This window comes from Egretta garzetta, unplaced genomic scaffold (assembly GCF_000687185.1).
Source record: "Egretta garzetta isolate BGI_Z169 unplaced genomic scaffold, ASM68718v1 scaffold321, whole genome shotgun sequence".
NCBI lineage: Eukaryota > Metazoa > Chordata > Aves > Pelecaniformes > Ardeidae > Egretta > Egretta garzetta.
In genome coordinates, this window is record NW_009258756.1 from 2,069,693 (window position 1) to 2,085,421 (window position 15,729).

At 41.8% G+C, this 15,729-nt stretch overlaps 1 protein-coding gene across 1 annotated transcript in view; it reads left to right on the forward strand.

Moving 5' to 3' along the window:
- Positions 1-15,729, forward strand: part of DRAM1 (DNA damage regulated autophagy modulator 1) — a 36,685-nt gene that overhangs the window by 2,048 nt on the left and 18,908 nt on the right. The window contains exon 2 of the mRNA XM_035888967.1: positions 25-302. Coding sequence (XP_035744860.1) covers positions 25-302 — 278 coding nt within the window. The remainder of the gene's footprint in view (positions 1-24; positions 303-15,729) is intronic.

A 15,729-nucleotide genomic window follows, 5' to 3' on the forward strand; every position in this document is an offset into this window, starting at 1 on the left:
GGTTTTTCTTCTGCCTTCCCGCAGGGCCCAGCACCAGAAGGCCAGGCGGGGTCAGACTATGGCATTTTTTCCTTCGTTGGCTCCTCACTCGCGGCCCCGAGGGTGCAAGGCTTCCAGGCGTGCCGATGGTAACGGACCTGCCAGAGGTGGCAGATTGTCCCCGCAGTTCTTCAAGAAATCATCCGGATTAAGAAATCCAGGACCGTGTTTGCAGCAGGCGGGCCACAAAATACGCCGCATCCTACGCACCTGCGGTGCTTTGCTGGCCACGCTCCCCCAGACGTTTGAAAATGCACGTGAGGGTATGCACCAAGGAACGAAAAATCACACCGTTTTCATTTCGTTGTCGTGATTGCACTTGTGACTCTTCCCTTGTCACCTACTGGCTGTAGGATAAAACGTAAACGCTTTGATGTGTAATGTCTTGCAATTACTGACCCACAAGAGAGTTTTTCTGCGCGTGTGAGCACCTCTCCAGCTGAAGCCAGCAAAGCTGCGCCATCCTGTCATGCTTCCAGATATGTTGCAAGGCAAATTTGCTTTCCCTAGCTAAAAGGGATCGGGAGGACTCTTGGATATCATAAAGATACAGTAGAGCGACATGCTGAGGTTTCATTTAAGCACTTCCATGCGTGTTTCGGCACAGAAAAGAAATATGGGAATCATAGAATCATGGAATTGTTTAGGTTGGAAAAGACCTTGAAGATCATCAAGTCCAACTGTTAACATAACACTGCCATCCCACCACTAAACCATGTCCCCAAACACCTCGTCTGCCCGGCTTTTAAATACCTCCAGGGATGGGGACTCAACCATTTCCCTGGGCAGCCCGTTCCAATGCTTGACAACCCTTTCGGTGAAGAAATTTTTCCTAATGCCCAATCTAAACCTCCCCTGGTGCAACTTGAGGCCATTTCCTCTTGTTCTAGTGCTTGTTACCTGGGAGAAGAGACCGACCCCCACCTCGCTACAGCCTCCTGTCAGGCAGTTGTAGAGGGCAATAAGGTCTCCCCTCAGCCTCCTCTTCTCCAGGCTAGACAACCCCAGTTCCGTCAGCCACTCCTCATAAGACTTGTGCTCCAGACCCCTTACCAGCTTCATTGCTGTCCTCTGGACATGTTCCAGCAACACTACGTCTTTCCTGCATTGCTTCATGAGAGAGGAACCACCAGGCTAGAAGAAGATTATTCATGGAGTTCTTCAAGAAGAGTTCTTGAGGCAAAAACACAATAACAAGAAACTAATTAGAGGTCACTAGCTGACAGCAGACTCTGCAAGTCCTTAATCTGTGTCAGTTTGGTTTCTGCCGTGAAGTTCAGCCATGTACATGGGACGCTGCTGGTATTGCAGGTGTCAAAGGTTTCATCAGGCAGAGGCCCTTCTGGTTGCCAGAACAAAATACAGTGGTGTCATAGGCCCTCATGAGGCCAGGGACAGTAGCACCTATCTCTGTAGTCCTTCATCCCTGTATCAAAAAGTCTTCTTTAAGTATTTCTTACAACTCACTGCCGTGATTTTTCTGAGCAATGAAACATGACCCATGTGTTCTTATTTTTCCCTGTGTAAAGTAACACCTCCTGACCATTGCCAGAAATTTGTCCTACTGTATTTACACAGTTGTGGTGTGAGAGGACTGCACCTGGCTGCACTTCTGCAAGAAGTGGCTGCGAATACATACATGGCTCTTTGGCATAACTCTCCCAATCCCCTAAGCCCTACCCCTATCTACCTTTTTGGTGTCGAAGTGTTTTTCCACCAATGTGCCCGAGTACTACCCTGGAGGAATATAATCTTTAGATATAGAAGCACAAGAAGGACATGGAACTGTTGGAGCAGGTCCAGAGGAGGGCTACAAAAATGATCTGAGGGCTGGAGCACCTCTCCTGTGAGGACAGGCTGAGAGAGTTGGGCTTGTTCAGCCTGGAGAAGAGAAGGCTGCGGGGAGACCTGATTGTGGCCTTTCAGTACCTAAAGGGGGCCTATAGGAAAGGTGGGGAAAATCTTTTTCGTAGGGCCAGCTGTGACAGGACAAAGGGTAATGGTTTTAAACTAAAATAGGGTAGGTTTAGACTAGATATAAGGAAGAAATTCTTTACAATGAGGGTGGTAAAACACTGGAACAGGTTGCCCAGAGAGATAGTGGAGGCCCCATCCCTGGAAATATTCAAGGCCAGGTTGGACGGGGCTCTGAGCAACCTGATCTGGTTAGCAGCGTCCCTGCTCACTGCAGGGGGGTTGGACTAGATGACCTCTGGGGGTCCCTTCCAACCCTAAACATTCTATGATTCTGTGATTCCATGATTCTATGATCCTATATTTGCTGGTACTTTCCCCACCTGCACCTCCCGTTCAAGCACTGCGCTGTTATTATTGAGCTCTTATTACTGAATGGCAGTGTCTCTTTACCACCGCCTATGGCACCGTGGCTGCAGTACTAAGTGATGGCCCAGTATTCTGAGTCAGCAGACTGAGGTTTTCTTTGAGAGCTGAGGTATAGGGTGTATGCAGGTTATGAAAACAAAAACACAAGTTCTGCTCAACAACACAGTGTAAGTGCGGAAACGGACTAAAATGTCCTGAAGATACAAAGCTGAGAGGCATAACACCAAAGTAAAGCAGAAAATCAGGGAAAACTGAATTACTTCAAGGCCTGGATTAATAATTAGTGCAAAGTGTGGGATGATACATTTATACAGACTAATAAATCCATATAATACCAATGTAATAAAGGCATTAAAATTCATATGATCTTTATATGATTTTGTAAGGTATCAGCCAAAGTATTCCCGTAGATACAGAGATGTAGAAAGTTGCTGTACAAATCATGATGGGACTATGCCTGTCTTTGCCTGTAGAATACTCACATTCAAGGAACATGTACTTAAAGTGAAACAAATGCACAAAAAGGAGCAACCAGATCCTGCCTTCTGAGAAGATATTAGAAGATTTTGGCTTGTTCACATCACAGGAATGAAGATCAGAGGTTTATTTAAACTAAATGCAATACTGCCACCAGGTTAAAACAAAACAAAACAAAACCCAAAAAAACCCAAACCAAACAAATAAAGAGAGAAAAACAGGTTCTGGAATATGTTTGAAATAGGAATAGCAGGAATATCTATCAAGCCTTGAGAGACAGCTTAGCCAGCTTGTGACAGGAGACAGGACTCTGTACTCCAGATGTTCCCCTATATTCCCATTTTGCCATGGGTTCATACACTGTTGCCATCTTCAGTCCATCAAAGGCTTAATTATTCCATGCAACACAGACAGGCATGACGGAAAATGAACGAAAACAAAGCCACCCTCAACTCGCTAATTAATTGCAAGTTGCAGAGCACACGTCATAGATGCAGATTCAAATCCCTTTTGAGACACTGAATCCCAGTTGCTTGGATCCTTCTACATCTGTCACTATAAAATGTTTCCAAGCTCAAAATCAGAAACCAGATGAGGGACCTTGCCTCACTTTGTGACCAGCTTCTTGACCACATCTCTGAAGGGGGCTGGGCTCAGACCAAATTCTTTTTTCACAGATTATCTAATGCATTGCTTAGGCAACTGTCCAGGTGAGCATCTTGCTGTTGTATTGAAGAATGGGATACTTAACTTTCTTCATTTCCCCAGTCACTGTACAGTCAGATGAATCCAGACATTCTGCTTGGAGCAATAAATTCCACTAGGTGTCAGGATATCTAAAAATTAGATGCTGCCGTTATAATCAAATACATACTTAAGGGCCTTGCCAAATCACTATCCATGTAAACTGTTGGGCTCTTGGGATAATCTACTTAACTGTACTTGTATTTGTATTAACTTGAAGATTCACGTAGCAGCACTTAAAGCAAAGGCATGCCTTCTGTGGAATATGAGGTAATCTAAATAAGCAGTCAAATAATTCTAAACACACTTTATCTTGATCCTGATCTTCTGCAAGTTGCCTTCACCAACATTTTCTCTCTCCTAGATCTCAGAAAGCTTCTGAGATGTTTTTCTTACTACGGTAAGACCTTCTGTCTAAGAGGGGGTACAAGCTACTTTCAGGGGGAAAGCAGTAACTGCTTCTTTTAAACAGGACTGGAGATCCTTTAACGTTCAAAGGCTTGAGAAAAACAGGAGTTGCTGCTACTCTTCTTCATGTCTACATGGGAAAACAGCCATCACTCACACCGTTCCTTCCTTAGAAAAGCTGAAGTATTGTGGAATAATCTTTCCAAATCTTTTGCATTCTAATTTACTGGGAAGGGAGAAGAATAATAACTAAATATCCAAGGCGATAATGTAATTATCTTTTGTTGAGGCAGAAGACCAGAAATTATCAACCTGGCATCTCAAGCTTCTCTGTTAGCCAAGAATAATAATCACTGCACACTCCCTGAATCTTGTGCTAAAGCAAAGAGAATTAATGTCCTCATAGGCTTCCAGTGTTCATCACTGTACGGTCTGTTTCACAAACACGAATTAATCTTGTAGCACCTCTGTGAAGCAAATATTACCAAGCACAAAAGCAAAGACAAAATTTGTCAAGTCTGATGCCTGCTTCCACCTTAGGACCGATTTTTCACGGTACAGGAGCTAACCAGTAGTACTCTGAAGGCACAGCATTTCACTCTTAGGGACTTGGGTTGCATTTCTGAATTCAGAACTTCTGAGCATCGAGAGGTGTCTCAAGTCGGGCAAGCAAAAGTAAAGAACATAGAGGTAATGACGTGCCCGTGGAAAGTTTGAAGCGACTTGGCTGTCATCATAGGAGAGTTTTGCAGCAGAGGCAGGGGCCAATTTATATTTACTTATTGTAATTATGCAGCCATTATTTCTATTCCTGCCCTATTCACAAGAGATCTTGTAAGAACTTTTGTAAAAAACCTGAAAGTTCTTCTACACAGCTGTGAACAGGTTTGTCCCCTGCACTGAAGGATGGAGAGGAGAAAAAGCAGCCAATTATTTCACCACTCACTTTTGTAATGCACGTGCTCAGGAGGATTAAAGTCCTCAAAAGCTCCTACAAAAGTGTCTAAATTCCTACTGATCTTAGTGGCAATCTAGACACCTGCCTAAATATGTGCTCCATAATTACTTTTGTGCATCTGGTCTAAACAGTCTTTTTCCAGTATCATTTAAGAAAAAAAGGAGTAATAAAAAGCAGTTTTATTAGCATAAACATAATCCAGAAATCCTCCTAATTTTTCCTCGGTTGTCAGTACCTACCATTGAAATTACATCTCTAGATCATGCAAAAATGGCATGTCTGAGTATCCAGGGTGGCTTTGTCCTGTTTAGCAGACGATGAGTAGTAGTGAGGACTTGTGAGTGTGGACTTCAGGGCAGGTTACGTGAGCTCCTGGTAAGAAGCATGTGCATTGTTAGTCCATGGTGAAAGCTGCGTCGCCAGATCTTCACGACTAACGTGGTCTGTGGCAGCTGAGTTAAAACTAGCTGAGTTGCGGCATGACATTTTGGAAGCTGGACACACTTGCTGACCCACCAACTGGGACCTACAGCCCCTCTCTACAGCTCTGGCCCATTTCTTCCCTGTCAAAGCCCTTCACAGGTTTCTCTGCCACATTTGCATGTTCATTTACTATATTAGCATACTCTTAAGGACCAGCTCCTCTAACAAGTTATGTCCCCCAGGAGCCAACAAAGGGCTAGGCAGTCAAAACAGGCTGGTATGCTTGTCAGTATTTTGAAAAGCTGCATTAGCACTTTCTGTGGAAAGAAAATGGGTGACAATAGGGCCTTTTAGGAGTTGTCTCATCTCCCACTCCCAAAGAAAGTATTAATATCTATGCTTCTGAAATCCTGTTTAAAGCAGTAGCCTTAGGCATATTGGAATGAGTAGCTCAGTACAGTGCAATGAATTTGGTAGTACCGCTATCCATCAAATACAATGATTAGATCAAAATTAGTCATTCAGAACATAACAGAGTAAAAGACAATCACCGGGCAGCATTCAATCCTTCAAAAAAACCATCTCATTTTGACTCATCATTTATAGACATCTCAGCCTTTGATAAGATTCAATCCCACTGACATTACCTCTAAACCAGAGATTGAATATAAGTGATCAAGATGTCAGTTTCTGAGAGACGATGTTGGTTCCTGATGCTAAGCCTTGCAATAGATTATCTCTAAATCAGTCTGCGGTAATTTTAGCCTCATGAGTGCATGCAATCTGCTTATATGCAGCTGGTGAGAGTTTTCACTCAGTACTGCAGCAAAAGTGGAAATTTGAAGATTGTGCTCAGTACTTCAGTGTGTCACTAGTTTTGAAGATCCTCAGATGTTCAGCTCCTAACCGTCTGGATAGGTATGCAAGGAACATTTATGACTTCTTGAATATTTTGTTGATAGAATGTAGGATCCTTTTTTTGCTTCAGACCCCATTTCTCTACTGGCACCATTTCTCTACAGGAAAAAAACATTTTATTATCTCTTAAACAGCAGCCAGTCATCCTACCCTTTCCACTTCTTTTCTATTTGTGCGGATACTAGAAAGGATATTTATAATAAGTTGAAGAGCACAGCTGGCAAACATGAGGTATAATTAAAGAAAAAGAAAAACAATACTATCTTAGAAACAGCAGAAAAAACTGACCGTAGAGCAAAGGATTGGAACACTGGCACTTCTGAAAATCTCTGTACGTGATCATCTGGATGAGGCTGAGGCAGCAGCCAGCACTGTGCAACCGGCACTGAAATCAAATTTTCAAAGCATAATTCTTGCCAACATTTTCCTCTTAAATACTCCATTATTTCCTGAGCTCTTCAAACTAGAATAACAAATGCCTGCAGGAAGCCAGAAGAAGCCTTTTGAAACTTTGCAGATAGCTGTACATGGTCAATGTGGTTAAATTAGTGGGCAACTTGACCTGATCCAGTTCTTCTGCAGAATGTCAGCTGCTCTGTTTTCTGTGGTAGAAGGGATGAAAAGCCATCAAGTACTGAAATGGGTTAAATCAATCAGGGAATTAGGCTCCAACATATTTGAAATGGAATGGAATTAGAATGGAATGGACTGGAATGGAATAGACTAGAACAGAACAGAACTATTTCAGTTGGACGGGACCTACAACGATCACCTAGTCCAACTGCCCAACCACTTCAGGGCTGACCAAAAGTTAAAGCATGTTATTACGGGCATTGCCCAAATGCCTTTTAAACACTGACAGGCTTGGGGCATCAACCACCTCCTAGGAAGCCTGTTTCTGGGTTTGACCACCCTCTCAGAAAAGAAATGCTTCCGAATGTCCAGTCTAAACCTCCCCTGGTGCAGCTTCAATCCATTCCCATGTGTCCTGTCACTGGACACCAGGGAGAAGAAGAGCTCAGCACCTCCCTCTCCACGTCCCCTCCTTAGGAAGCTGCAGAGAGCAATGAGGTCACCCCTCAGCTTCCTTTTCTCCAAACTAGACCAGCCCAAAGTTCTCAGCCGCTCCTTACAGGACATGCCTTCCAGCCCTTGCACCAGCTTTTTTCCCCTCTTCTGGATGCATTCAAGTACCTTAATGTCCCTCTTACACTGTGGGGCCCAGAACTGCACACAGTACCCCAGGTAAGGCAGCATCAACGCTAAATACAGCAGGAGAATCACCTCTTTTGACTGGCTGCTTATACTGTGTTTGATGCACCCCAGGATGACGTTTGCCCTCTTGGCTGCCAGGATGCACTGCTGGCTCCTGTTGAGCCACTGTTGACCAGGACCTCCAGATCCCTTTCTGCAGGGCTGCTCTCCAGCCACTCCTCTCCCAATTTATACTTGTACTCCATCCCAGGTGCAGAATCTGACATTTGTTCTTAGTTTTGGGTTTTTCTGGTTTGGTTTGGTTTGGTTTGGTTTGGTTTTTTTATAGCAAGTCCTTGCTTTTTGAAGGGATATGCTCCTAGCAACAGGCAATGACAATTTAAATAGATTGTGGCCTTCAAATCATATCATACCTATATGTCTGTTTCCAAAGTCCCTAATGGAGTGGATGAAAGAGCCTGGAAAGTCTCCCCTAGCCATGCTTTAATATATATAATGTATATTTTAAATTATTTATTATATAATTTTATTTTTAAGTATTAAATTTCATCACACTTTTGGAAAATACACAGTCAGAATTCATTATCCTTGATATTCAACTATTGCTTTAGAATAGAATAGAATAGGGTAGAATTTATCAGAGTAAAGTCTGGTTCTCTGAAGTGTTTGATTATTCTAAAGAGTAAAAAGGTATTCTTTTGTATTTTAACACAAAAACCACAGGGCCTTTGGTACATTGATGTCATTGTTACATAATAGGGCTGGAATTTATATTTCTTTTGTTAATGCTACCAAGTTGTAATAGCACAGAGAACAGACTTGTATGGATGTGATTGTTAGAATGGGCAGGGTGGTCTTTTAAATCCACTCAGCAGCACGCTTAGCAGAAAAAAATGGAGGTGCCTTTAGTGATGAGGAGTGGTTAAGATTTTGTGGCTGTGTCAAATAGACAAATACAAATAGACGTACTTTTTACGTGACAGTGGTAAGATGGAGGCTCAGAACACTAGAAGAGCATTTAATTTTGGTTTGTTGGCTCTCAGTCACCTGTCTGATCACAGTATCAGAAGGATGAAATAGCTAAAGGACCTGTTCAGGATGAACACTTTCCTTTGTTGCTTGGAAATATACTTTCTATGTCTAAAAATGCTTAAGAAACTGCAAAGAGTGTAGAGTGGAAATAATTTCTACAAGATCTTTTTGGAAAGCCCTATTAACTGTTGTTCTTCATGTCTGTTTTGTTTCAGAACATGGAAAGAATTCATCATGAGTCCTTTATTTTCATGCACCCTACAAACTGCAGTGAATTACTCTGTCATCCCCAGAAAAACTAGACTTTGAATTCTTGCTCCATGAGCCTCCAACGAACAACCTGAATCCCCTAGGGGCCACCCAGGGAGAAGGACCAAGGGGGTTTTCTCCAGCAGGGCGGTGGTGGGTGGCACTATGAGATGGAGCAACCCCTCCAGGTGGGCCCTAATGGGCAGCCTCTGGCCGCTGCTGCCCATGGCACCTCTTCCCAGCTCCCTCTGAACCCTGATAATGGGCTGCAACCACGTACAACTCAGACCGCTGGAAAACCTGATGATTCTATCTGCCACTGCCGTTCATGAATGTGGGAAAGCTGGTACAGGCAAGACCAGCTCACGTTCTTTTCTCTGGGACTGCCAGAGTTGCACCAGCTTTCCCTTGATCCGAAGCTCCTCACCCACATAAGAAGCAGAGATGCTCTGCTCCCATAGCTTATCACAGTGCTCATGGCCAGGGTACAAAGCTGAGCATTTGCTTACGCCTCATGATACTGATTTCACTGCACTTTTACTGAACAGGAACAATCCTTCTGCCTTTATTCCATATTATCTGTGGTCTTATCAGAGTAGCTACGCAGCACAAATCTTTGATATAGAAGAACTATGAAGGGCATTGGTAAAGGCCAAGAAAGGATGGAAAACACAGTCTGTTAAAACTGAAAAGACAAAATTGGACAAAATATTTAGGTTTTGTAAAACTATGTTTTACTAAGTAAGTCCATTTGTTACATTTGTATCAACTTGAAAGAAACAGTTCCAACATAAAGAGATTTCATAATATTACCCTGAAGCACATGTAGCTGCTCTCTGCGGCCTTGTTAGACCTCAGTGTCAAGAGCGACCAGACACAAAAGAAGGAAGTTTATGAAAGGAGCAAGCAGTAATGCAGCCAGCAATGTGCAAAGCATGGTATAAACAGGAAGAAATAGCTGAACGCCCCATATTTAGCAATATGCTGCAGTGAAGGCAGACAAACCAACATCCGTAAATTGTTCTGGTAAATCTAATTTAACATACGAAAAAAGGATTTGATTTTTCAGCAGTGGGTACTCCCCATTTCCAGTAGGTTTTATGTAGGACATAGCACATCATTAGCCACTTCTGATGTGGAGAAAAAGATATTTTTGACAGCTTTTCCTAGGATTGATCAAATTATCTTCACTTAGACTCTGGTACCTTTAATCCCTTTGCTTCCTAATTGGACTCGAGGTCATGAATTTCATTACTTCCTTTTCCTCTTCAGCAAGAAACTTAGTGTCAGCTACTGTGTTCCACTAAGAAAACCACAGAGGTGCTTCTCTCAGATGGCAAGGCTGCATAAAAAGCTACCATTCAAAAGCTTTGAATGATTGCTTTTTCCCTAAAAAAGAGCTTCTCTAAAAATGTAGTGCCGAAATTATTAAAGAACTAGAGCCAAATTCTCCCACTACCTGCTTCAGGATGTTGACTACTTCATTCAGAGTGAGGGAGAACAAAGCCACTGCAGAGCAGTTCATCTGCAGCTTTAATGGCCTCTTTCTTGCCCTCTGTAGCCCACATCAGTCTACAACTCATGCATTCTGGAAAAAAAGATTTACCCCACTATACCCTTTATTTTGAAAAACATCACCTCTAAAGAAAGTGAAAATAGAGAGGAGTTAAAAATATACATTTTGAGCGCTAATCTTCCCTAGGAATTCTGAAATAACACTTTTCAGATCTTAGTATTATTGGGACATATTGATCCAAATCTGTCCCTCACCACAGGAAGCTTCTGTCCTTTTTTGGAGAGAAAACTACACAATTTCAACCCTGTAGTTACCTCTCTTCATTCTTAAGGGACTCGTCAATACTTTTTACTTGCCTCCTCTTTTTGACAGCTGAGACATGTCTATCTATACTTTGGTTAGACATTTGGTTAGATTCATAATCTAGTTAACTATAGAGTAAACCAAAACAAGCTGGGCAAAGTAAACCATCTTTTTCTCTTGAACAGTAGCACCTGACAACTACTTTACAACAAAATCACATTACTTGCCAGAAATATTAACGTAATACCATGAATGCCTCACAGCATAAAACTTCACGGATGCTGTAAGCTGTTATTATTGCCATTCCAAACTTCACATCAGAAGTGAGAATAGCTTACACATGTTTTTCTTACTGAGAGGAGGTTTACAGACACGTGGCTTGTTACCAAAGAGGAAGGGAACGAGATGCTACAAACCAGTTCGAACCCTTCACACAGTAATCTGCACAAGTCGCAGGTGGTGGGCTCAATTCCCCCCGTAAATGTCCTCCTGGCACAACCTGTGGCTGGCAACAGCTTCCTTCTTCTTAGCCCATACCCCCTTTGCCACAGCAGTCCCCAGCTGCTGCACAGCCGTCACACCCTCCTTTCCTTATTTCACCATACACTGCTTTTCTCTTCACAAGCCACAAGTTCTTCCTCTTCTCTCTCACTTTATTCCCCGGGAAGATCTAGTGCTGCTTAGGAGCAGTCGTAAGTCTGTGGATTCCAAAGGGTATGTCGTTATAGTGGAGGCCCCTGGATATCCAGGTCATGTTACATAAAAATGAATCCAACAAGTAATCTCTGAGTGTAAAATCTTCAGACCTTACATTTTTATATTCTAAGTGCAATCTTCTCATGGATTTTTAGGGGTTTTTTTGGTTTTGCTCTACCCTGGAAACACTTGTAAATTTAAAGAAAGGGTAAAAGTGCTAGAACAGTGAAGTAACAGGCCAAAATAAAACTGTACTTTCAATTTTATTTAGGGTTTTGAATGCCTATGTATGACAGCCAAAGGAAGCTTGGGAGGTACCCTTTACTCATCTTTAGGAAATACATATGATGTAAGACAAAAATCACTCGGCTTTGCTGTGGAGTTTGCTAAAGGATTGGCAGGTGTTAGTAAAAAAGATTTAAGCGTTCCATTCATGGATCAAGGCTGCTTTTTTCCTAGTGCTTGTCTGTAGCAAAATACAAGATTTTAAGAAGTAACTGAAATACTTAACCTCTCTCTTGCTCATGTTCCAGACTTTCATTACTGTCGTGTTCTCATCTTGCTCGTTCTTCCATCTTCCAGCAAGTTCTTTACCAAATCAGGGAATTAAGAGCTACCACAACTACTCTGCATAGGATCTGTCTGAACATCATGCAGAGATACTAAAGACCTACGTGTTTGGGGAGGGGGAGTTTTCCAAGTAGGTTTTTCATGTTCCATATCACTTTATAACAAGTGAGTTTGGAATTACACATTGCAGCCAGCACTTTCTTATTTAGATCTCTTTCAAAATCTGCCTAAATTAAGCTATGCTCCTTCTCCATACCCTTATTTTTAAACATCTTTCTTGTAAACACAATTTTCAGGCAGCAAGCCGTTTAAGTGCATGAAGTATAACAGGGGAAGGACTGAAGCAAACCAGTATGAGGACCATGCTGCTACGAGAGACACCATCGCAGTGCCTGTCTCAGCTTCTCTCAGAGGAAACCAGGATTATTTACAAGCCAGTCCAGAAACCTCCAATGTCCATTGTTTAAATACCAAAATGGATTCACCAGAAAAAATGGTCTAGGTGTGACAGATACATACCAGAGAAGTGAAGTGTGCAAGTAGTTTGCCTAGATTTAGAAGGTACTATTCAATATTCTTTTTATCAATGCTCAGTCAGATGCTTATGTATCTAGAAAATGTGATTGCCCCACTATCGCTTCAGTCCCTGAGCCTTCAAAACAGCTCTTCCCCCCAAATTGTTTTTAGCTACCTGTATTTTCTATTAGAAAGAGAATGCCTGCCAATGACAAATAATTAAACTTTTCACCAGCAGTTAAAAAGTCCATGGGGTATGCACCCACAAAGCAGCAGGAGTGCATTTGAGTAATAGGTGTGTTCTTTATTTTTTTTGATCAAATACAGCTATGGATAGTAAGGAGAGCAGAATGGGAAAGAGACAGATTTAAAAATCAGTATATAACCATATAACCGTATTTTGCCAAGGCAAAATTTATTCTAGGACACAATATTTTAAAAACTAAAGAGTGCTATGTAGGTGACATAACAAAACAATGAGCTTCTTACATCACACTTTGCACAAAAGATCTCTTTATGCCCCTTAGCTAATTGAAATTACCTGACTTTCCTCAGAAGGTAATGTGATAAAGAAAATAATCACATATAATAAATATAAAATCCATGGAAACCAGCTTGTGAGTAAAATAGAAGAAAAGCAGGGATACAGGTACCGCCAGCATAACCTATTCTTTAATTCCATGACTATTTCCTTTACCTTTATATGTTTTCAAATCACTGACATTAATTTTATTATTTGCACATCTTGACATGTCCATTTTCTAATGATTGTAATATGATATTGCACTGACAAGCATAAATTTGTATCAATGTTTTAAATATAGAGGAAGTAGTCCAATCACTTTGTTAAACCACAGAATCATAGAATGGTTTGGAAGGGACCTTTAAAGATCACCTAGTCCAACCCCCCTGCCATGGGCAGGGACATCTTTCACGAGGCCAGGTTGCTCAAAGCCCCATCCAACTTAACGTGGGAACACTTCCAGGGAGGGGGCATCCACAACTTCACTGGGCAACATGTTCCAGTGCCCCATCACTCTCCCCATAAAGAATTTCTTCCTTATATCTAATCTAAATCTACCCTCTTTCAGTTTAAAGCCATTACTCCTTGTCCTGTCACTAAAGACCTTGGTTAAAAGTCTCTCTGTTTTACAAGCCCCCTTTAAGTACTGAAAGGCTGCAATCAGGTCTCGCCGCAGCCTTCTCTTCTCCAGGCTGAACAACCCCACCTGTCTCAGCCTGTCCTTGCAGAAGAGGTGCTCCAGCTCTCGGATCATATTTGTGGCCCTCCTCTGGACCCGCTCCAACAGGTCCATGTCTTTCCTGTGCTGAGGACCCCAGAGCTGGAGTGTGCTCCAGGTGGGGTCTCACCAAAACAGAGTTGAGGGGCAGAATCCCCTCCCTCAGCCTGCTGGCCACGCTACTTTTGATGCAGCCCAGGATACGGTTGGCCTTCTGGGCTGTGAGTGCACATTGCTAGCTCCTATCTAATTTTTCATCTACAAAAATCCAGTGAAGCTACATTAAAGTCCACAGTTATTTTATATTTTTATATTGCCAATGTTTTAATATAATCTGTGCAAAGCACAACAAATCAAAATACATAGACCTTCTTTGAAATATCACACTTATGTTCTCAAGTCAAATAAATAAAATGACTTCCCCCAAGTTAGTAACCTGTATTTGTTACTCCTTGCATCTCCTAATGATCTTTTGAAGAACAACATGCTAATGCTGCTGTCGAAAACAAATTAAAACTCAAATTATATGTTGTTACTGACCACCTCCTACAACAAAAGTATAAAGAAACATCACATGAGCTGTAATAAATGTTTACATAGCAACAAAGTGCCTTTGCTAGCAATCGCCAAACAGTGAGTTACTACCTGCTTGAGCCAAAGACGTGCCTTTTTCTTTCACTCCAAATAATGTCCAGGCACTGCAAAAAGTCATGTGAAGAATTTAAATACTCAGCCCTCACTTAAGAGTGAGTTATTTAGTACTTACAAAACTATAGTTAGTATAATGCCATTTTGAAGAACGGCGGATGAAATATTTTTCCAACGATGTCACTTAAATGTTGATGCAGTAAATAAAGTGAATCCTATCCTCTTTCCACAAGGAACCAAAATGGAATACTACATTACTGACCAAAAAAAAAAAAAAAAAAAGTCCAATTCTACTTCTGTAAATACAGTGAACATCGATACATTTCTGCAGTCCATTTATTTACCAAAGAGACTAGATATAGTGCTTGTACAGTATTTCTTTTTATTTTCTGTTTCAGTGGAAAAAAAAGATACCTGCTGTTGAGGGGTAATTGAACAAAAAGTTTTAAACCAGCATGTATTAAGGCAGCTGAAATATTAATTTCATTCCATTATTTCTGCATCTCTAATTTAAGAATAAACTCTTTCTTTCAGACAGAAATTTCTGCCACTCAAAATTACTAGAAGACAGTTTACCCATGGAAAGATTAAGTATGAATTTGTGGTTTGTGGTTTTGGTTTGTTTTTTTTTCCCAAACCTTTGCTTTCCCTATACCTAAAATACCTCTCTTCCAGAGTATTAGTCAATATGAAAAGGGATAGGCTTTTTTTTTAAGTGCTCAAGTATAATCATGAAGTAGCAGTGAACTAGTAGGCTCAAGTTATACATTAAGAATGTGAGCAACATGCTACCGCCAAAAGGCATAGGGTGTAATGTACCTCCACTCTTAGCAGTAGAATAAATGGTGTGACTGCTTTTCTGTACTTACACCAATGCACACTGTCCCAAGTCCTTTCATTAAATTTCTATCTCACTCCCTAATACCTTCAAAGGCCTACAAAGTACTCACCTTCTAACTTGCTATGCTTCCACCACAGATAATGTGTACTAACGGTGGGAAGACAAGACTCGCAATAAGTTTTCAAGGAGACGGAAGGAGAGAGGTGGAGTGTGCACGTTATTTGTCTGTGTTTCAAGAAGGTGACCAGGCATTTGGGTGTTAGTCTGGAAAGCAGGTAAATATGAGACAAAGGAAATAGGAACAACCTTGACACATTGTCCATGGCTTCAGGGTAAACCAAAGCAAAAATGCAGAACGCAGCATGATTGTGAATGAAACTCTGGTTTCCTTCAGAGCGTGAGAAAGAGCGAATCCCCCAGAAGATTTGCAAACCAAGGCTGCGTCACGTGCTTGAAACGAAAGTCCACGGATGAGTTTTGTACCGCGTGGGACTCCACGATGAGACCTTCACACCCCAAAGTCTCTGAACCAGCTTGCACCCCCCGTGCTGTGCCGTGCCGTGCCCTCCCCGCTAACCGGGCTCGCTGCCCC